The sequence below is a fragment of the Hylobates moloch genome, unplaced genomic scaffold (assembly GCF_009828535.3).
Source record: "Hylobates moloch isolate HMO894 unplaced genomic scaffold, HMol_V3 SCAFFOLD_18, whole genome shotgun sequence".
Taxonomy (NCBI): domain Eukaryota; kingdom Metazoa; phylum Chordata; class Mammalia; order Primates; family Hylobatidae; genus Hylobates; species Hylobates moloch.
The window spans coordinates 10,974,940-10,991,836 of NW_026652293.1; the positions used below are offsets into that span (position 1 = coordinate 10,974,940).

A 16,897-nucleotide genomic window follows, 5' to 3' on the forward strand; every position below is an offset into this window, starting at 1 on the left:
ATTCTGATCTCGCCCTTTCAGATTTATACCCTTCAGTCTGCTGAAGGATACTCCGTTGTGTATTTCTACCTGTATGTACCAGAGACACCTCAAATTCAAAATGTCCAGAAATGAACACAGTATCTTCTTCCCTTGAATAACTCGCCTTGTGTATATAATTGGGGTGAATGTCCCAGCAATGCCAGCGGGCTAGCATCTACTCAGGCAGGTACGCCAGACATCTGAATCTTAATACCTCGTCGTCCCCCCTCAATCTGTCACTATGTCTTAATTTTATTTCCTACCTTTGTATCCCTTCCTCATAATCATCAGCACCATTGCCTTAATTTAGGTCCTATCATTTCTTGTCTGGATTATTTCAAGAGTCTTTTGCCCCTCTCAAGCCTGACCTTGTCATACATTGTTTCTGGATGATTATTTTCCCTGCAACATCTCCACCTCCCAATAGTCTCCATCACTTATTAGCCATGTGAATTTTGGCAAATTGCTTAATCTACCTATGCCTCACTTTCCTTATTGTAAAGTGGAAATAAGAGTACCTATCTCATAGGGTTGTGTGATTAATCATGCAATGCAATTAGAACAGTGCCTAGGATACGAAAGTGCCCAAAAGTGTTATTATTATTACTACTATTGCCTTCTCATGAACATGCTATTTGTATGTTTAAGCTGTTATCTCTACTGGAAAATCCTTCTCCGTTTCCAATACTCTTTCCAAAACCCCTTCCTGGGTTTTACTGCACCTACCATTGTGTACTGACCTGATTGAATGATTGGCTTATGGGACTGATCCTTTCTACCAGACTTAACTTCTTCAGGGCAGGAACTCTGATACATAGTAAATGGTCAATAAAAGTTGGCTCAACTGAAACCCTAAGGATAAACTCCATCCACAGCGGAAGGCGCGGCCCCGCCCGATTCGGGGGCGGGGCGGGGAGCCGTGCGCGGAGGGTGGGTGGGTGGGGGTGGGGTGGGACTCTTTTTCCTCGCCGTGGCGGCGGAGGCGCACGGCGTGGGCTTGCGGCGAGACGTCGTCGTCGGAGGCTGAAAAAGCCCAAGGTGCTGCCGTTGCCCGTACAACTCGGACTTGCTGTTGCCCGAGCCGCGTCTGCACGGGTCTCGGACCGAGCGGAGCTCGCAGCCTCGGTCCCGGAGCCCACCCTCGCCTCTCCCTTGCCCAGCCTGCGGTGATGGAGGCGGCCACCGCGCTGCACCCAGGCCCGCGCCCGGCGCTGCCCCTCGGGGGCCCGGGCCCGCTGGGCGAGTTCCTGCCTCCCCCCGAGTGCCCGGTTTTCGAGCCCAGCTGGGAAGAGTTCGCGGACCCCTTCGCTTTCATCCACAAGATCCGGCCCATAGCCGAGCAGACTGGGATCTGTAAGGTGCGGCCGCCGCCGGTGAGTCACGCCAGCACCCCGGATCCAGCTCGTGGCTGGGGGAGGGAGCGGGGACGCGCGGGTCCGGGGAGGCCCGAGGCGCGGGTGCCGGGGAGCCGGTCGCCCCGCCGGCCTCGTCAAGTTTGGGGCTGCCTAGAAGGTCGGAGTCGAGGCCGGGGGAGGAAGACGGGGGCTTCTCCGGGGTGGGAGATGAGGAGCGTGGGAGAACCGGGGGCTTCGGCGGTGCCATGAGAGGGCCGGGTCGCCGCGGGGCTCGGGCGGCCGGGTCTGGAGGTTCGGGTTCGGTTCCGGATGGAGTGATGGCAGGAGCCGGGGGTGGTCGCGGGGGAGTTTCCTCACGGAGCCCGGCGGAGGCGCGGGCTGGAGGGAGGACTGTGGGCCCGGCGAGGCTCGGCAGGCTGGTCCTCGCCTCCGCTCCCGGGGTGCGGGGGTGTGTGATGGGGTGGGGTGGGGGTGGGGGACTTGCGAGTTGTCGTGCGAGGAGGAAAGTTTTCAATATGGCGGCGGGAGCCCCTGGTCCTTTGTGTGGTGGCGGCGTCGGCCCGGAGCGGCCCTCACCTGGGCGCCCCACCCTCCAGACCAGGGCACCCCTCCACCGCCTGGTCCCCGGGCCTCCAGGTGTCCCCCGGGCCGGGGTCAAGAAGGGGGCGGCCAGCGCTGGCTGGGGGCAGGGAGGAGCTGCGGGTCCAGCCCCGGAGCGGATGTGTTGTGGGGGGCGTTAGTGTCTGGGGGACACTTTTGGGGCAACGGGGGCAGGACGGGCGGCGGTGGGCCCCGATGCCCGCCCGCGCTCCCGAACGCTCACACTCCCGGCTTCTTCTGGCTCAGCCGCTCGGCTCCCCGGGGAGGCCTGGGCTGTGCTGGTGGGGATGGGGTCCAGGGGAGGCCGTGTTTGTAGGGGAATGTCAGACGGAGAGACCTCCGAAGATTTTGTGCTCGTTTCCCCCGGCCCTCAGCCTCCGGGCGCTGAAAGGCAGTCGTCCACCGCAGCCCTTGCAGCCCTTCCAGCTCTGTCTACAAGCGCCTCGGGCCTGGGGGCAGTGAGTGAGGGGTGGGTGTTGGTGAAACCATCCGTAACGTCTCCAACGTTCGCTGAGGAGAGCCCGGCCAACTCCTTCCCCCGTGGCCGGAACTGGGTGCGCTCCTACATACCCTGTTTTTTGCCCACCTTTCGAGAGGATCTGAGTCTGAGTTGGCCTAAGCGGCGGTTGGACGGGCTGGGACCGTTGGGAAGGGGGTTTAACTGCCTTTCCCACTGTTTAAGAATCTTCTCCCCACTCTCTTCTCCCACCCCCACTCCTAAGTGGAGGAAGACCCCTTCCCACCTCTTTCTCCCTTAAGCTTGCTCTTTGTAATGACATTTTGAGTTGTAGGGATTCTGTTTGTAATCGTTATGTTTTGGAAAGCTGTTTTCAGGGAGATCCCTGAAAATAAGGCTTCTTAACCCTTCCCTGCCCCAAATTAAAACTGGACACCTACTTTAGTTTTTCTTAAGCAAGTTTGAAAATGGAGATGAAATATATGCTTCAGAAAATAACTGGCCAGCGAATATGAGGGAAATGTTTGAAAATAGATCCATTTCTTACAGCGAAATGGGCAAGGTTGATTCTTGCTGCTTAAGGGAAGTACGTTTCTCTTAGTGCAAAGAGGCCTGCAGAAGTTATAACAGGGCTGGTTAGAGCCAAGGTTTTAATTCTTGAATAATAGGTCATGTTTCACACGGTAGTAATGTAGCTTTATGTCACATGCTAGGAAGGGTGAATATTAATATTGCACATTTGCATAATGGGATTTTATTCAGAAATTGGGTAACTTGACTAAGTTCTTAGTAACCAAAATGTGGGGAGTCAGGTTCCTGGGAGGTGTCCTCCATGTTGGTATTGTGGTATACCAGGGCTGGGGTAAATCCTTTATCTTGCTTTCTTGTTCTTTGCCTTTTAGAGGGCCCTTTTCCTGAAAAGATAGTGTTGCTCTGGTTAGGCTTGGCTACCCATTTCCTCATCTTGGCTAGAATATTAATGGTAATCTTTGCAAAATGTGTGATCGAATTGCCTTTTTCTCTGAATGTCAGACAGACATGATGGCCACCATTTTGTATTGAGAGTACTACATAGTACAGCCTGAGGAAAGGGGTTAAAGAGGCACCAATAATCTACAAATACAACCAGTACTCTGTTTTGGAGACCTCCTTTGTGTGGAGGGGACTTGCTTCCTCCTTTGTTTAACAAACTCCTTTGCCAAATGGAAAGAGTTTGAGGGTATTTGTTGTTGATATAACCACAAAAAGGGAAATCTTCCCAGAAGTTGTAGCTCTTGAAGAGGGGTCTTGTTGGAACAAAGGCTTCTTAGGAGATGTAAACAGTCTTTGTTTTAGAAACTGTTTTGTTTTTAAGAAAGCTAACTGTGAACAAGTGGTTTCGTATAGTTGATATATAGCAACAAAAAAACCCTTCAAGAAGTGTGAAATATTTTCCATGGTGATATATATAATGTCTGTGTTTCTGGATTATTTTTGTTCACCGAGTTTTTGGAACACAAATGGTTATATTAGAAGGGGAATTGGGACTATTGGTATTTTACTTGTTAGAAGGTAAGGAGAAGTATAAAACATTTCTGTCTCCTTTTGTTCTTACCTTTGTATCTTTACCAGTGGTACTTAATATAGCTTCAGTTTATAGCTGCTTTCTCAGTGAGACTCCCAAACTGCTTGGCTTCTGAAAACTTAGTGCTTACATTATTTTGTATATGGCAGCTTAGGGGTTCTCAGAAATTTGAAAATATAGTAAGATAAATGTGAGAAAACGTAATTAAGTCAAGAAGACTATACTTCAATTCTGAGTTTGAAGTTTAATACAAACCTTTGTTTCAAATTATATCAACTGTGTAGGATAACCAGGCTTGTTTTCTGGGCCAAAACCTTCTTAAATTTACAATTCATCTGGCTTCTGGTTTTGTCACCTTTAAAATGCAAATTTTTAATTTCCTCCTTGGTACTGTACTTAGATGTCTGTTTAAGGACAAATGATAATTTTCCATATCACTTTGTGGTATTTGGAGATGAATAATTTTAAGGGTGTAACTGTGAGGCAGAAAAATAGTTGGCTGCTCAGTAAATATTTTTTTGTCTCCCAAATTTTGATAGGAATATCTTTATGGCTTTAGTAACTTATTTTCTTGCTTTCAAATGTCTCACATTTGGCCATAGACAGATTCCACAAATTTCCTTTTTTTTTTTTTTTTTTGAGACGGAGTTTTGCTCTTGTTGCCCAGGCCTGGAGTGCAATGGCTCATCGCAACCTCTGCCCCCCGACCTCAGGTGATCCACCCGCCTCGGCCTCCCAAAGTGTTGGGATTACAGGCGTGAGCCACCGCGCCCAGCCTAGATTCCACAGATTTCTTCTTTGTGTCCGGAGAAGGTTTAAATCAAACCCCAGAGGGCACAAGAGACAAAATTTTTCAGCTTTAACTTCTTGTGGTTACTAGTTTGATTCCTTCATCTTTATAGCCAAGTGTAAAACTGCCCTTAAATGTTTTAATACAGTCACCATCTTTGAGTGAGCCTATTGGTTCCACTCCTAGAGAAGAGGGAGGAACTTATACACTTCTTTGTATGGTAGAAATGTTAATGATATGGAGCTCATTTACTCCCTTTCCAGCGTATCATTCTCCCTAATTTGGGGTTTGATTGACTTAGGCCTAACCCTCTCTCAGTTTTCCCTATTTCTTTGGTGTCATGAAATCTTTCCCTACTTGTGGTATCTTTGGCCACTTTAAGTCTTTAACGTTTAGAGAAGAGGCTTATCAGTAGAAACATCCTTGAGCAAAGGAAGAACTTATAACTACTTAAAAAAAAACCCTTTTATTGAAATATACCATACAATTCACCAATTTATGATGTGCAATTCAGTGGTTTTTGATATTTTCAGAGTTGTACAACCATCACAACAATCAATTGTAGAACATTTTCATCTCCCTCAAAAGAAACCCTGAAGTCACTTGTAACTACTTTTTTTTTTTTTTATTATACTTTAAGTTCTAGGGTACATGTGTACAACGTGCAGGCTTGTTACATATGTATACATGTGCCATGTTGGTGTGCTGCACCCATTAACTCATCATTTACATTAGGTATATCTCCTAATGCTTTCCCTCCCCCCTCCCCCCACCCCTAACTACTTTTTAAGACAAATTTAGGACTATAAAGCCCAGGAGAAAAACCTGGTAGGAGGTTGGATTAAGTCCTACAGTTCCAGGCCACAAATGTCTACCGTTACTGGTATTGGCAATAAGTTGAGGATGAAGAATTTTGCTCTTGTTGCCCAGGCTGGAGTGCCATGGCACAACATCATGTTGCTCACTGCAACATCCGCCTCCCGGCTTCAAGCGATTCTCCTGCCTCAGCCTCCTGAGTAGCTGGGATTACAGGCATGCACCACCACGCCCTGCTAACTTTGTATTTTTAGTAGAGATGGGGTTTCACCATGTTGGTTAGGCTGGTCTTGAACTCCTGACCTCAGGTGATCCACCCACCTTGGCCTCCCAAAGTGCTGGGATTACAGGCGTGAGCCACCGCACCCAGGCCACAAATGTCTACCTTAAAGCAAAAACAAACTTCATTTGTTGTAGTTATTGAATGGGTGTTTAGCTAAATTTGACTTTGCCAGTGGTAAATTGGGCACATTAGTAGCCACAAACATATCTACCCAGTTGTAATTCTTAGTGAACTAATAAACAAAACTTGTAGACTTTAAGAATGTAATGTGAGTGATATTGCAAATATGAGTCAGCTAAAGATTCGAGTCCCCACCCCCACTGGAAAAATTTCCTTCCCTTCCTATGATTATAGGCTATGGCTTTAAACATACAATCTAAACTTTTAAAAGAGCGAAATGAGTAGAGAATTATCTTTGAAAAGCGTTAATAAACATTCTCTATTAAAAGCCAGGGCTTGAAATTTCCTTTTTTTTTTAAAATCTCACTCTGTCACCCAGGCTGGCATGCAGTATTGCAATCAAGGCTCACTGCAGCTTCCACTTCTTGGGCTCAAGTGCTCCTCCCTCCTCAGCCTCTAATAAATTGTAGGGATGGGGTTTCTCAGAATGTTGCCCAGGCTGGTCTTGAACTCCTGGCTTCAAGCAATTCTCCCACTTTGGCCTCCCAAAGAGCTGGGATTACAGGCATGGGCCAGTGCACCTGGCCTGAATTATTTTGTTGAGACACTGATAAGAAAAATTAAGAGAAAATTATTAACCCTTAATTTTATCCTTTCTCTGTTTCTAGGGTAATTTTCTTTATGACCTTTCGGCTTAGACTTAGAGTATTTCAGGTTGATAGATGAGTGAAAAATGTGTTTATTGGTTTAAATTTATAAGTGGGTAGAAATCTGCCAGTGGGGGAATTTTCTCTTGGATAAAAAAATACAGGGCTGGGCGTAGTGGCTCATGCCTGTAATCCCAGCACTTTTGGGAGGCCTAGGTGGGCGGATCGCTTGAGGTCAGGAGTTCAAGACCAGCCTGGCCAACATAGTGAAACCCCGTCTCTACTAAAAATACAAAAATTAGCTGGGCATGGTGGCGGGCGCCTGCAATCCCAGCTACTCTGGAGGCTGAGGCAGGAGAATCGCTTGAACCCAGGAGGCAGAGGTTGCAGTGAGCGGAGATCACTCCATTGCACTCTAGCCTGGGCGACAGGCTCAAAAAAGAAAACAAACAAACAACAATAAAAACAAAACAGCAACAAAAAAACAGTGTAAACTATTTGATCAAAAAAAATTGAACCCTGTTTAAGTGCTGTAATGGGACCTTTTTGTAGACTTTTGTAACCTTTCATTGTTGCCTTAATTGGACCCCATTAAGGTTGGCTGTAGAAAAGGATAAGGGAAAGCCTGTGCCCCTAAAACGAAAGTGCTAATTAGGTTTCTGGTGTTCAGGGTTTTTTGAAGCCTATGCGTGTACTTCTTTCCAAATGACATCTATTGGTTTGAAAAACTACTAACCTAGGAGTACTTTGCTTTCATCCTTGGACAGTCCTCTCAGTGTTGAGATTGTTGTGCAATTTTTTTTTTCTCTAAGAGAATTAGGTATTCCCTAATACCTGTTATAGTACAGATCATTGGCAGCCTCAAAAAAAAAAAAAAGATGGAATGAAGTTTGGGAACTGGAGGGCTACACATTCTCAAATTTAAGTTTGGGTCTCTTGAAGGGGACTCACCAGAGGGCATACCGACAAGTCCCTTTGGGGTGTGTGGGTGGGTGAGTTGATACCTTGGGAAAGCCATATTCTTGGGCTGCTGCCATTGACTTTTGATTATTTAAAGTTTGAGATACTAATAACTGGATTTATGAAATCCAGATTGTGAGAAACTCGTTTTAGGCATAAGAATGGTATGCAACTGAGAAGTATTTTTTAAGTATTTATTAACTGCTGTGTCCTTGCATGGGATTAAAGAGGAAAAATTAATATGAAAATTAAATGAAAATTTAATTTTAAATAAAATTTTAAATAAAAATTAAATGAAAAATTAAATTGTACACTTCCACAAATTCATCCAGAAATGTTTCTTTTTCTGTCATTATTAGATGAATTCTTTGAATTTGCTTTTTACAACCAAGTTTATTAATCAGATTAATGAAGAAAAGATGTCTCTAGGACAGTGAGGCATTTCATTTCCATAATTGTAGGATGTTTGGAACAAAGATGCAGAATTTGACTGAAAGCATTCTTTTAAGTCCTCTACCCCCCACCATGATTTAAGACACTCAAACCTTTAACTGTAGACTATCCTTCTTAAAGCACCATCAGCATATATCTTTACACATGGCCTTAGAGTCATCCCATGTGTGCTGCTGTTGCTTTTTTTAAAGCATTTAAGCTTTCGGATATAAAAACTAATCATTTTGTTCTGCCAGACCCATCACTTCAGGGAGTAAATTAAAAAATTTTATTATGAAAAATGTCAGGCATACACAAAAGTGTAAAGAATAGTTACTTTAGCTATTTTCCTGGATAGAAGAGCAGAAAGTGGAGTAGCAGCATTGGAGTTGAGAGAAAACTAGGGATCTTCATTTGTAAAGAACAGCTTGGCTTAGCTTTTGTCCTATTCAGGTTATAAGTGACATCTGGGCAATTATGAGGTGAGCTTTCTAGCCTTCAGTCAGTGATGGTCATTTTGCCAAATTAGGTTGGGGATAGTATTTCTCAGTTTTAGTCAATGGCTTTGTTGCTTTGTTACACATTTGTTGGGACATGTCAAGTAACTTGACCAGCTGCAGGTCTGTTGGCACATGAAGGTGTTGGAGTTGGTTGGTGAGTGGAGGGTAGTCTCTGCTAACATCACTTTATTCTTTATCTGTTCATTTTTGTATTGGCCAGACTTTATCTGAACTTTCTTTTGTTAGGAAGGGGCCTTCTGGTCAGAGTGGGTATTTAGCCTGACAAAACAGAGCTGACATCAGTAGTAACCAAGAAACAGAATGATGTTCTAGCCAGGCATGGTGGCTCTCACCTGTAATTCCAGCACTTTGGGAGGCTCCAGGCAGGGGGATCACTTGAGGTCAGGAGTTTGAGATCAGCCTGGGAAACATAGTGAGACCCTATCTCTACAAAAGACAAAAAACTAGCTGGGAATGGTGCCGTGCACCTGTAGTCCCAGCTACTCGGGGGGCTGAGGTGGGAGGATGGCTTGAGCTCAGAAGTTCCAGGTTGCGGTGAGCCCTGATCACGCCACTGCACTCCAGCCTGGGCAACAGAGCAAGACTTTGTTTCAAAAACAAACAAAACAAAATGACTGGGTGCAGTGGCTCACGCCTGTAATCTCAGCACTTTGGGAGGCCGAGGCAGGTGGATCATGAGGTCAAGAGGTTGAGATCATCCTGGCCAACATGGTGAAACTCTGTCTCTACTAAAAGTACAAAAATTAGCTGGGCGTGATGATGCATGCCTGTAGTCCCAAGCTACTCGGGAGGCTGAGGCAGGAGAATCACTTGAACCTAGGAGGTGGAGGTTGCAGTGAGCCGATATCGCACCACTGCACTCCAGCCTGGAGTAATTGTCCAGTAAGACTCCGTCTCAGAAAACAAAAACAAAACAAAAGTCCCTTTCTGGAAAAGTAGTTTTAGGGAAATGAGAATGAAGAGTCTGATGAATTACTTGTTAGATTGTTAGGTTCAATGTAAAAATTGGGTCATTCGAAAATATTTTCTATTAATATCCCTTAAAATCTAAAGACTTCTCCCTGCTTCCCTGAAATAATAACTTCATTTCTGAGATAGGAGATGCCACCAGGCAGAAGGTCACATAATGACCTTTTAGAACTTGTTGATTTCATTTCACATGGTAATCTCTTGTAAAATGCTGTGAAATTTAACTATTATTTTGCAGGGATAAAAATGAGGTTTATCAAGGGGACTGTGTGTATGTGTATTTTTATTTATCACTTTTTTTCTTTTTTAAACATTACTTTTTTTTTTTTTTTTTTTTTTGAGATGTCGTCGCCCAGGCTGGAGTGCATACAGTGGCGTGATCTCAGCTCACTGCAACCTCCGCCTCCCAGGTTCAAGTAATTCTCCTGCCTCAGCCTTCCTAGTAGCTGGGATTACAGGCACCTGCAACCATGCCCGGCTAATTTTGTATTTTTAGTAGAGATGGGGTTTCTCCGTGTTGGTCAGGCTGGTCTCGAACTCCCAACCTCAGGTGACCCGCCCGCCTCAGCCTCCCAAAGTGCTGGGATTACAGGTGTGAGCCACCACGCCCGGCTTAAAATTACTTTTCAAAAGTCAGTTCCTCTATTATGTAAAAGAGGACAGGAGGGGTATTTTCTAGATTTTAAAAAATAGGCGGGTAGAGTCTTCAATCTAGTTTCATCATGACCTTGGACAAAGTCATTTTTCTGCAACGTATGCTTGTCATCTGCTCTAAGGGGATCTGACACTGACCTAGGGCTGCTGTCCAGACTAATTAATTGATGGATTGCAAGGAGCTTAAATCCCAAAGCTTTATTTGCTCATTGCTAAGAAGAGTCTGGGGACAGATTTAGTGAGACAAGGGTTAGTGCCAAGTACACATCCCTCATTTTCCCATATAGTGAAGGGATTTCGCCTTGTCCCCCGGGGACAGAGTCTTCCTCTGTTGCCCAGGCTGGAGTGCAGTGGTGCAATCATAGTTTATTGCAGCCTTGACCTCATGAGCTCAAGCCATCCTCTCACCTCGGCCTCCCGAATAGCTGGGACCACAGGTACATGCCACCACACCCAGAATTATTATTTTTTTTTTAGGGACAGGGTCTTGCTGTGTTGTCCAGGCTGGTTCGAACTCCTGGCCTTAAGCCATCCTCCCACCTCAGCTTCCCAAATTGCTGGGACTACAGGCATGAGCCACTGCACCTGGCTGTGAAGGAATTGTTTTCTTTTTTTCTTGTTTTGTTGCCCAAACTGTAATGCAGTGGCGCAGTCACAGCTCCCCGCAGCCTCGAACTCCTGGGCTCAAGTGATCCCACCTCAGCCCGCCATTTAGTTGAGATTACAGGCACACACCACCATGCCTGGCTAATTTTTCAAATTTTTTTGTAGAGATGGTGTCTCACTATGTTAGCCAGGCTGGCCATGAAAGGATGTTTTAAAAGTGAAACTTGAAAAGGCAAACTGCACGCCCTGCCCGCCCCCCTCCCCGCCGGAAAGAAAAGGCAAAAACCCATCATCAAAACGAGAGTATAGCCAGCATAGTGGCTCACACCTGTAATCCCAGCACTTGGGGAGGCGCAGGTGGGAGGATTGCTTGAGCACAGGAATTTGAAACCAGCCTGGGCAACATAGCAGACCCTATCTATACAAAAAAAAAAAGACAAAAACCAATCAAACAAAAAAAACCTTAGAATATATAGACTATAATCCTTCTATTGGTTTAGACAAAGCTTTTCTGTCCCTGAATCTTTATTTATTTATTTATTTATTTATTTATTTATTTATTTATTTATTTTTTTGAGACGGAGTCTCGCTCTGTCGCCCAGGCTGGAGTGCAGTGGTGCAATCTCGGCTCACTGCAAGCTCCGCCTCCCGGGTTCCCGCCATTCTCCTGCCTCAGCCTCTCCGAGTAGCTGGGACTACAGGCGCCCGCCACCACGCCCGGCTAATTTTTTTTTGTATTTTTAGTAGAGACGGGGTTTCACCGTGGTCTCGATCTCCTGACCTCGTGATCCGCCCGCCTCGGCCTCCCAAAGTGCTGGGATTACAAGCGTGAGCCACCGCGCCCGGCTATTTATTTTTTTTTGAGACAGGGTCTCCCTATGTTGCTAGGCTGGAGTGCAGCATGATGTGATCTTTGCTTACTGCAACCTCCGCCTCCTGGGCTCAAGCCATCCTTCCACCTCAGCCTCCCAAGTAGCTGGGACTGGGACTGCAGGTGTATACCATCATGCCCAGCTAGTTTTTGTATTTATTTTACTAGACACGGGGTTCACCATGTTGCCTAGGCTGGTCTTGAACTCCTGAGCTCAAGCAGTCCGCCCGCCTAGGCCTCCCAAAGTGCTGGGATTACAGGCACAAGCCACCACGCCCGGCCTGTCCCTATACAGATTAGTGAGATTAACATTTTTTAAAAGGTAGAGCTGTTAAAAATTATTTCAGAAAATCTGCAGATGCATTTGTGTGTCTTATGTAGTGCTTGTATATAGGCAGGAGTTTAGTTTGGTGACATTTGTATTAAGAAGGGTTTACAGTGATTTAAATTTCCTCTAATATGGGATGACTGTGACGTTGTGGAAGCCATGCAAATAGAAGGATGTTGTACTTACTAACATAATTTAAATAATCTCAATTCATGTCTGACAGGAGGGGTCAATAGTTGAAGTCTAGTAATTTTGTAATCATCCTACTTGTAAAGTGGGGAGAAAAGTAGAAGTGGCAGGAAAAATGTTTACCTAGATCTTTTAAGAAAATGTTTTAGGACAAGGGCCACCATCATATTTTATTCTTTTATTTATTTATTTATTGAGGTTAATTATATTTAGACCTAAGGAATTAACAAAGGAGCAGGGAGACTAGACCAGGTCCCAGGATTTCTTGACTCCTTGGGGCAGGCCCAGCTACAGCAAGCACAGAGGGAAACATACGGGAGGGGCAGATAGCAGATTTGGTCTTGAACTTGGAGGGTGGGAAATTGATGATCCCCAGGATGGAAGCAGCAGGAAGAAGCTGTGTCTGAGGAAGGCCTGGGCTGCCCAGAGGGGCAGCCTACCCCTGGGCCCCTGGGGCTGTTGCCCAGCGGGAATGGAAACAAGGATCCTCCCCTCAGGGCTGAGGAAAAGGCACTTGGTTCAGTCCCTCCTCCCCTCTTTCCCCATCCATTGGAGAGATGGGGGTCCTTGCCTCCTTGCCCCTTTGAATGGCCCAGATGCTGGTCCTGATTGAGTCTCTTTAAAAGGCTTTTGCTGAACTCATAAGTGGTGATGTGATGGCATAGGAGGGGATAGACTTGATGATCCAAGGGAGGAAGCCTGCAAAGAGCCCACTGATGCCCAACTTGGCACAGATCCACCTCTGAGCAACCAGGTAGAGTCCACATCCAGGGATGTCACTTCCACAGCCTCCATCACTCCAAGTGTGGCCTGGTGTTGAGTCTTCATCGTGACAAAGGTTAGAATCAGCACTGTAGCCAGCATCATGATGATGCTGCCAGCTGCAAAGCTGACTCCCATGGTTGTCATGGGACCATGGAGGTCCTTTGGCCTGAGCCCATCCAGCCAGCTCTTCACTAGCTCGTAGTTGAACCAGTACAGGGCTGAGAAGGGCACATCTCAAAGGAGAGTGGGGCCCCGGCACAGCCACAGTGAGCACCAACCACTCTAAGCCAGTGGAGCTCAAACACAGGTACCAGCACGTAGTATAACATATGCTGAACCTGCAGCTTTGTCTGCGTAAGCTCCAGGGCACTGATGATTGTAGTGGTAGTGCCAGGGTGGGCCAGCACACCAGCTACCAAGGTTATGTAGAGGTAAGGGCTCAGCCACACAGGCAGGCCTTGAGTTGGTTGTAGGCAGTGAAGTAGTTGGTGGTAGTTGACACAGTCATCACCAGGGTGGCTGGGAGGCCACTCCACAGGGTCCTGGTGCCCTTGTGCCTCAAAATCTTCACAGAGGCATCCATGGTGCCAGTGAAGCTGGTAGGGTCTTAAAACCAGGTGGCACAGCGGGGACCATTTGGTCATAGGTACAGAGGCTCCAGGACACCATTGTAGTACAGGATTGGAGAGAGGAGGGCAGCTTGGCATAAGAGAGGCTCTGAAGTCTGGAGGAAGGTGTCAGCGCACTGGCCACCAGCGGGCACTGAGACTGCAAATGGACCTTCCACCATGTCCAGGGGTGTCATGAGGAAGGAGGTGACCACAGCCCTTGAAACCTGAGACAACCATTTGTTGGAGGGAGCTAATGCCCCCAGAGTCCTGTCAGTCATCTTGCAGCTTCAGTCCTAGCTCTAGATTGGTGCTTGTACAGTGCGAGGCTGGTCAGGTCCATTCCAGCTCTGTGGCCTCACCTTGCACCAAGATTGACTCCCTGTATTTTACTCCCTATATTTTATTATTTACCAACAATTAGACAATCTTATTTTTTTAAAAAAAGCTAATTAGGACCCTTATGTAATCATATAAACTTAAATTTCCCAGTTTTTTATTCAAATATATCTTCTCTTATTGGACCTCATAACATTGCCTCTTAGGTAGACCCATGTAGAGAGTAGTCCCCTCTTTTTTTGAGATAGAGTCTTGCTCTGTTGCCTAGGTTCGAGTGCAGTGGTGCGATATCAGCTCACTGCAACCTCTGCCTCTGAGTTCAAGCGATTCTCCTGCCTCAGCCTCCTGAGTAGGTAGGATTACAGGGACGTGCCACCACTAATTTTTTTTGCACACAAAACAATAAACATTTTCTAAAAATACATACAAACAAAAAGATGCGTATCAAACATTAGGAAGGTTGCACATGGGAAGACGGGGAATAGAAATGGGGAGTGGGAATTAAAGAAAATAAATGAGAGAAGGACTTTGTATGGATCAATGATAATAACTCAATCCTCTATTTGACAAAGAAGAGAGAGAAGAAAGAGGAAGAAAAAGAAAGTGGGATAAAGGATCAGAAAGGGAGGAAAATAGAAAAAATTAGCGTATGACTCCAGGGTAGACCTGTTTTGTTGTCTCTGGGTTGGTTGGTTGGTTTGTCTGTTGTATTTTTCATATGTTTCGCCAGGTTGGCCAGGCTGGTCTCGAACTCCTAGCCTCAAGCGATCAACCCGCCTTGGCCTCCCAGAGTGCTGGGACTACAGGCGTGAGCCACCATGTCCAGCCCCCACATTGTTTCTGGCCTCCGTGGTAGACCTCCTAGACGGGGCGGCCGGGCAGAGGCGCTCCCCATATCCCAGAGGGGGCGGCTGGGCAGAGGCGCTTCTCACTTCCTAGACGGGGTGGTGGCCGGGCAGAGGGGCTCCTCACTTCCCGGAAGGGGCGGCCGGGCAGAGACGCTCCTCACATCCCAGACAATGGGCGGCCAGGCAGAGGCGCTCCTCACTTCCCAGACGGGGCGGCCGGGCAGAGGCGCTCCTTACTTCCCAGACGGGGTGGCGGCTGCGCAGAGGTGCTCCTCACATCCCAGACGATGGGCGGCCGGGCAGAGGCGCTCCTCACATCCCAGACGATGGGCAGCCAGGCAGAGACGCTCCTCACTTCCTAGACGGGGTGGCGGCTGGGCAGAGGTGCTTCTCACCTCCCAGACGGGGCGGCCGGGCAGAGGCGCTCCTCACATCGATGGGCGGCCAGGCAGAGACACTCCCCACCTCCCAGACGGGGCAGTGGCCGGGCAGAGGCTGCAATCCCAGCACCCTGGGAGGCCAAGGCAGGCGGCTGGGAGGTGGAGGCTGCAGCGAGCCAAGACCACGCCACCGCACTCCAGCCCGGGCAACACCGAGCACCAAGTGAGCGAGACTCCGTCTGCAGTCCCAGCACCTCGGGAGGCGGAGGCGGGCAGAGCACTCGGGGTCAGGAGCTGGAGACCAGCCTGGCCAACATGGAGAAACCGCGCCTCCAGCCAAAGGAGAAAAAGCAGGTAGCGGTGGTGGCGCGCGCCGGCAATCCCAGGCAGCCCGCAGGCCGAGGCAAGAGAATCACGGGAGCCTGAGGCAGGGGGTCTGCAGCCAGCCGACTAGATTCCAGCCTGGGCCACAGAGGGAAACAAAGGAAGCAAAGGAAGGAAGGAAGCGAAGGAAGGAAGGAGGGAGGGAAGGAAGGAAGGCCCACCACTAATTTTTGTATTTTTAATAGAGATGGGGTTTCACTATGTTAGCCAGGCTGGTCTCAAACTCCTGACCTCAGATGATCTGTCTGCTTCAGCCTCCGAAAGTGCTGAGATTGCAGGTGTGAGCCACTGCGCCCAGCCTCTAGTAGTCTCCTCTTATCTGCAGAAAGGAAAACCACGGATAGAATTTGTTAACCGTGGCCGGGCGCGGTGGCTCAAGCCTGTAATCCCAGCGCTTTGGGAGGCCGAGGCGGGCGGATCACGAGGTCAGGAGATCGAGACCATCTTGGCTAACACGGTGAAACCTCGTCTCTACTAAAAATACAAAAAATTAGCCGGGCGTGTTGGCGGGTGCCTGTAGTCCCAGCTACTTGGGAGGCTGAGGCAGGAGAATGGTGTGAACCCAGGAGGTGGAGGTTGCGGTGAGCCGAGATCGCGCCACTGCACTCCAGCGTAGGAGACAGAGAAAGACTCCGTCTCAAAAAAAAAAAAAAAAAAAAAAAAAGAATTTGTTAACCGCTGTCCAAAAATAAGGACAGTACAATAAGATATTTTGAGAGAAAGAGAGACTACATTCATGTAACTTTTATTTTTTTTTTATTATTTATTTTTTGGAGACAGAGTCTCACTCTGTCCCGCAGGCTGGAGTGCAGTAGTGTGATCTTGGCTCACTGCAATTTCCGCCTCCCGAGCTCAAGCGATTCTCATGCCTCAGCCTCTTGAGTAGCTGAGACTACAGGCACCTGCTACCACGCCCGGCTAATTTTTGTATTTTTAGTAGAGATGGGGGTTTTACCATGTTGGCCAGGCTGGTCTCAAACTCCTGACCTTAAGTGATCTGCCCACCTCAGCCTTCCAAAGTTCTGGGATTACAGGTGTGAGCCACCACACCCGGCCCCATGTAACTTTTATTACAGTGTATTGTTTAATTGTTATTGTTAAACTCTTACTGTGCCTAATTTATAAGTTAAATTTTATCATAGGTACATATGTATAGGAAAAAACATAGTATATATAGGGTTTAGTACTTGCTATCCATGGTTTCAGGCATCCACTGGGGGTCTTGGAATGTATCCCTCCAGATAAGGGTGGAGACTACCATATACTACATTTCTATTGTGACTTTAATGTGAATTTTTTGGTCTTGAATCCATCACTTAATACTGCTTTCTAAATGTATTAAGACACTCCCCAATGGTATATGTACCATTTAAAATTGTCAAATGCTTAG

The 16,897-nt window shown here is 47.2% G+C and overlaps 1 protein-coding gene across 5 annotated transcripts in view; it reads left to right on the top strand.

Annotated features, from left to right (window-relative positions):
* Positions 1-1,037: 1,037 nt before the first annotated feature.
* KDM5B (lysine demethylase 5B) overlaps positions 1,038-16,897 on the top strand; it is an 83,272-nt gene continuing 67,412 nt past the window's right edge. Inside the window, exon 1 of one of the 5 annotated variants that reach the window (XM_032136940.2) lies at positions 1,038-1,394. In XM_032136940.2, coding sequence (XP_031992831.1) covers positions 1,191-1,394 — 204 coding nt within the window. In that variant the 5' untranslated portion in view covers positions 1,038-1,190. Of the gene's footprint in view, positions 1,395-1,454; positions 1,534-1,798; positions 1,817-2,281; positions 2,531-2,932; positions 3,020-16,897 lie in introns of those variants that run through there. The other 4 variants (XM_032136941.2, XM_058430518.1, XM_058430516.1 and 1 more) reach the window with 4 other exon arrangements.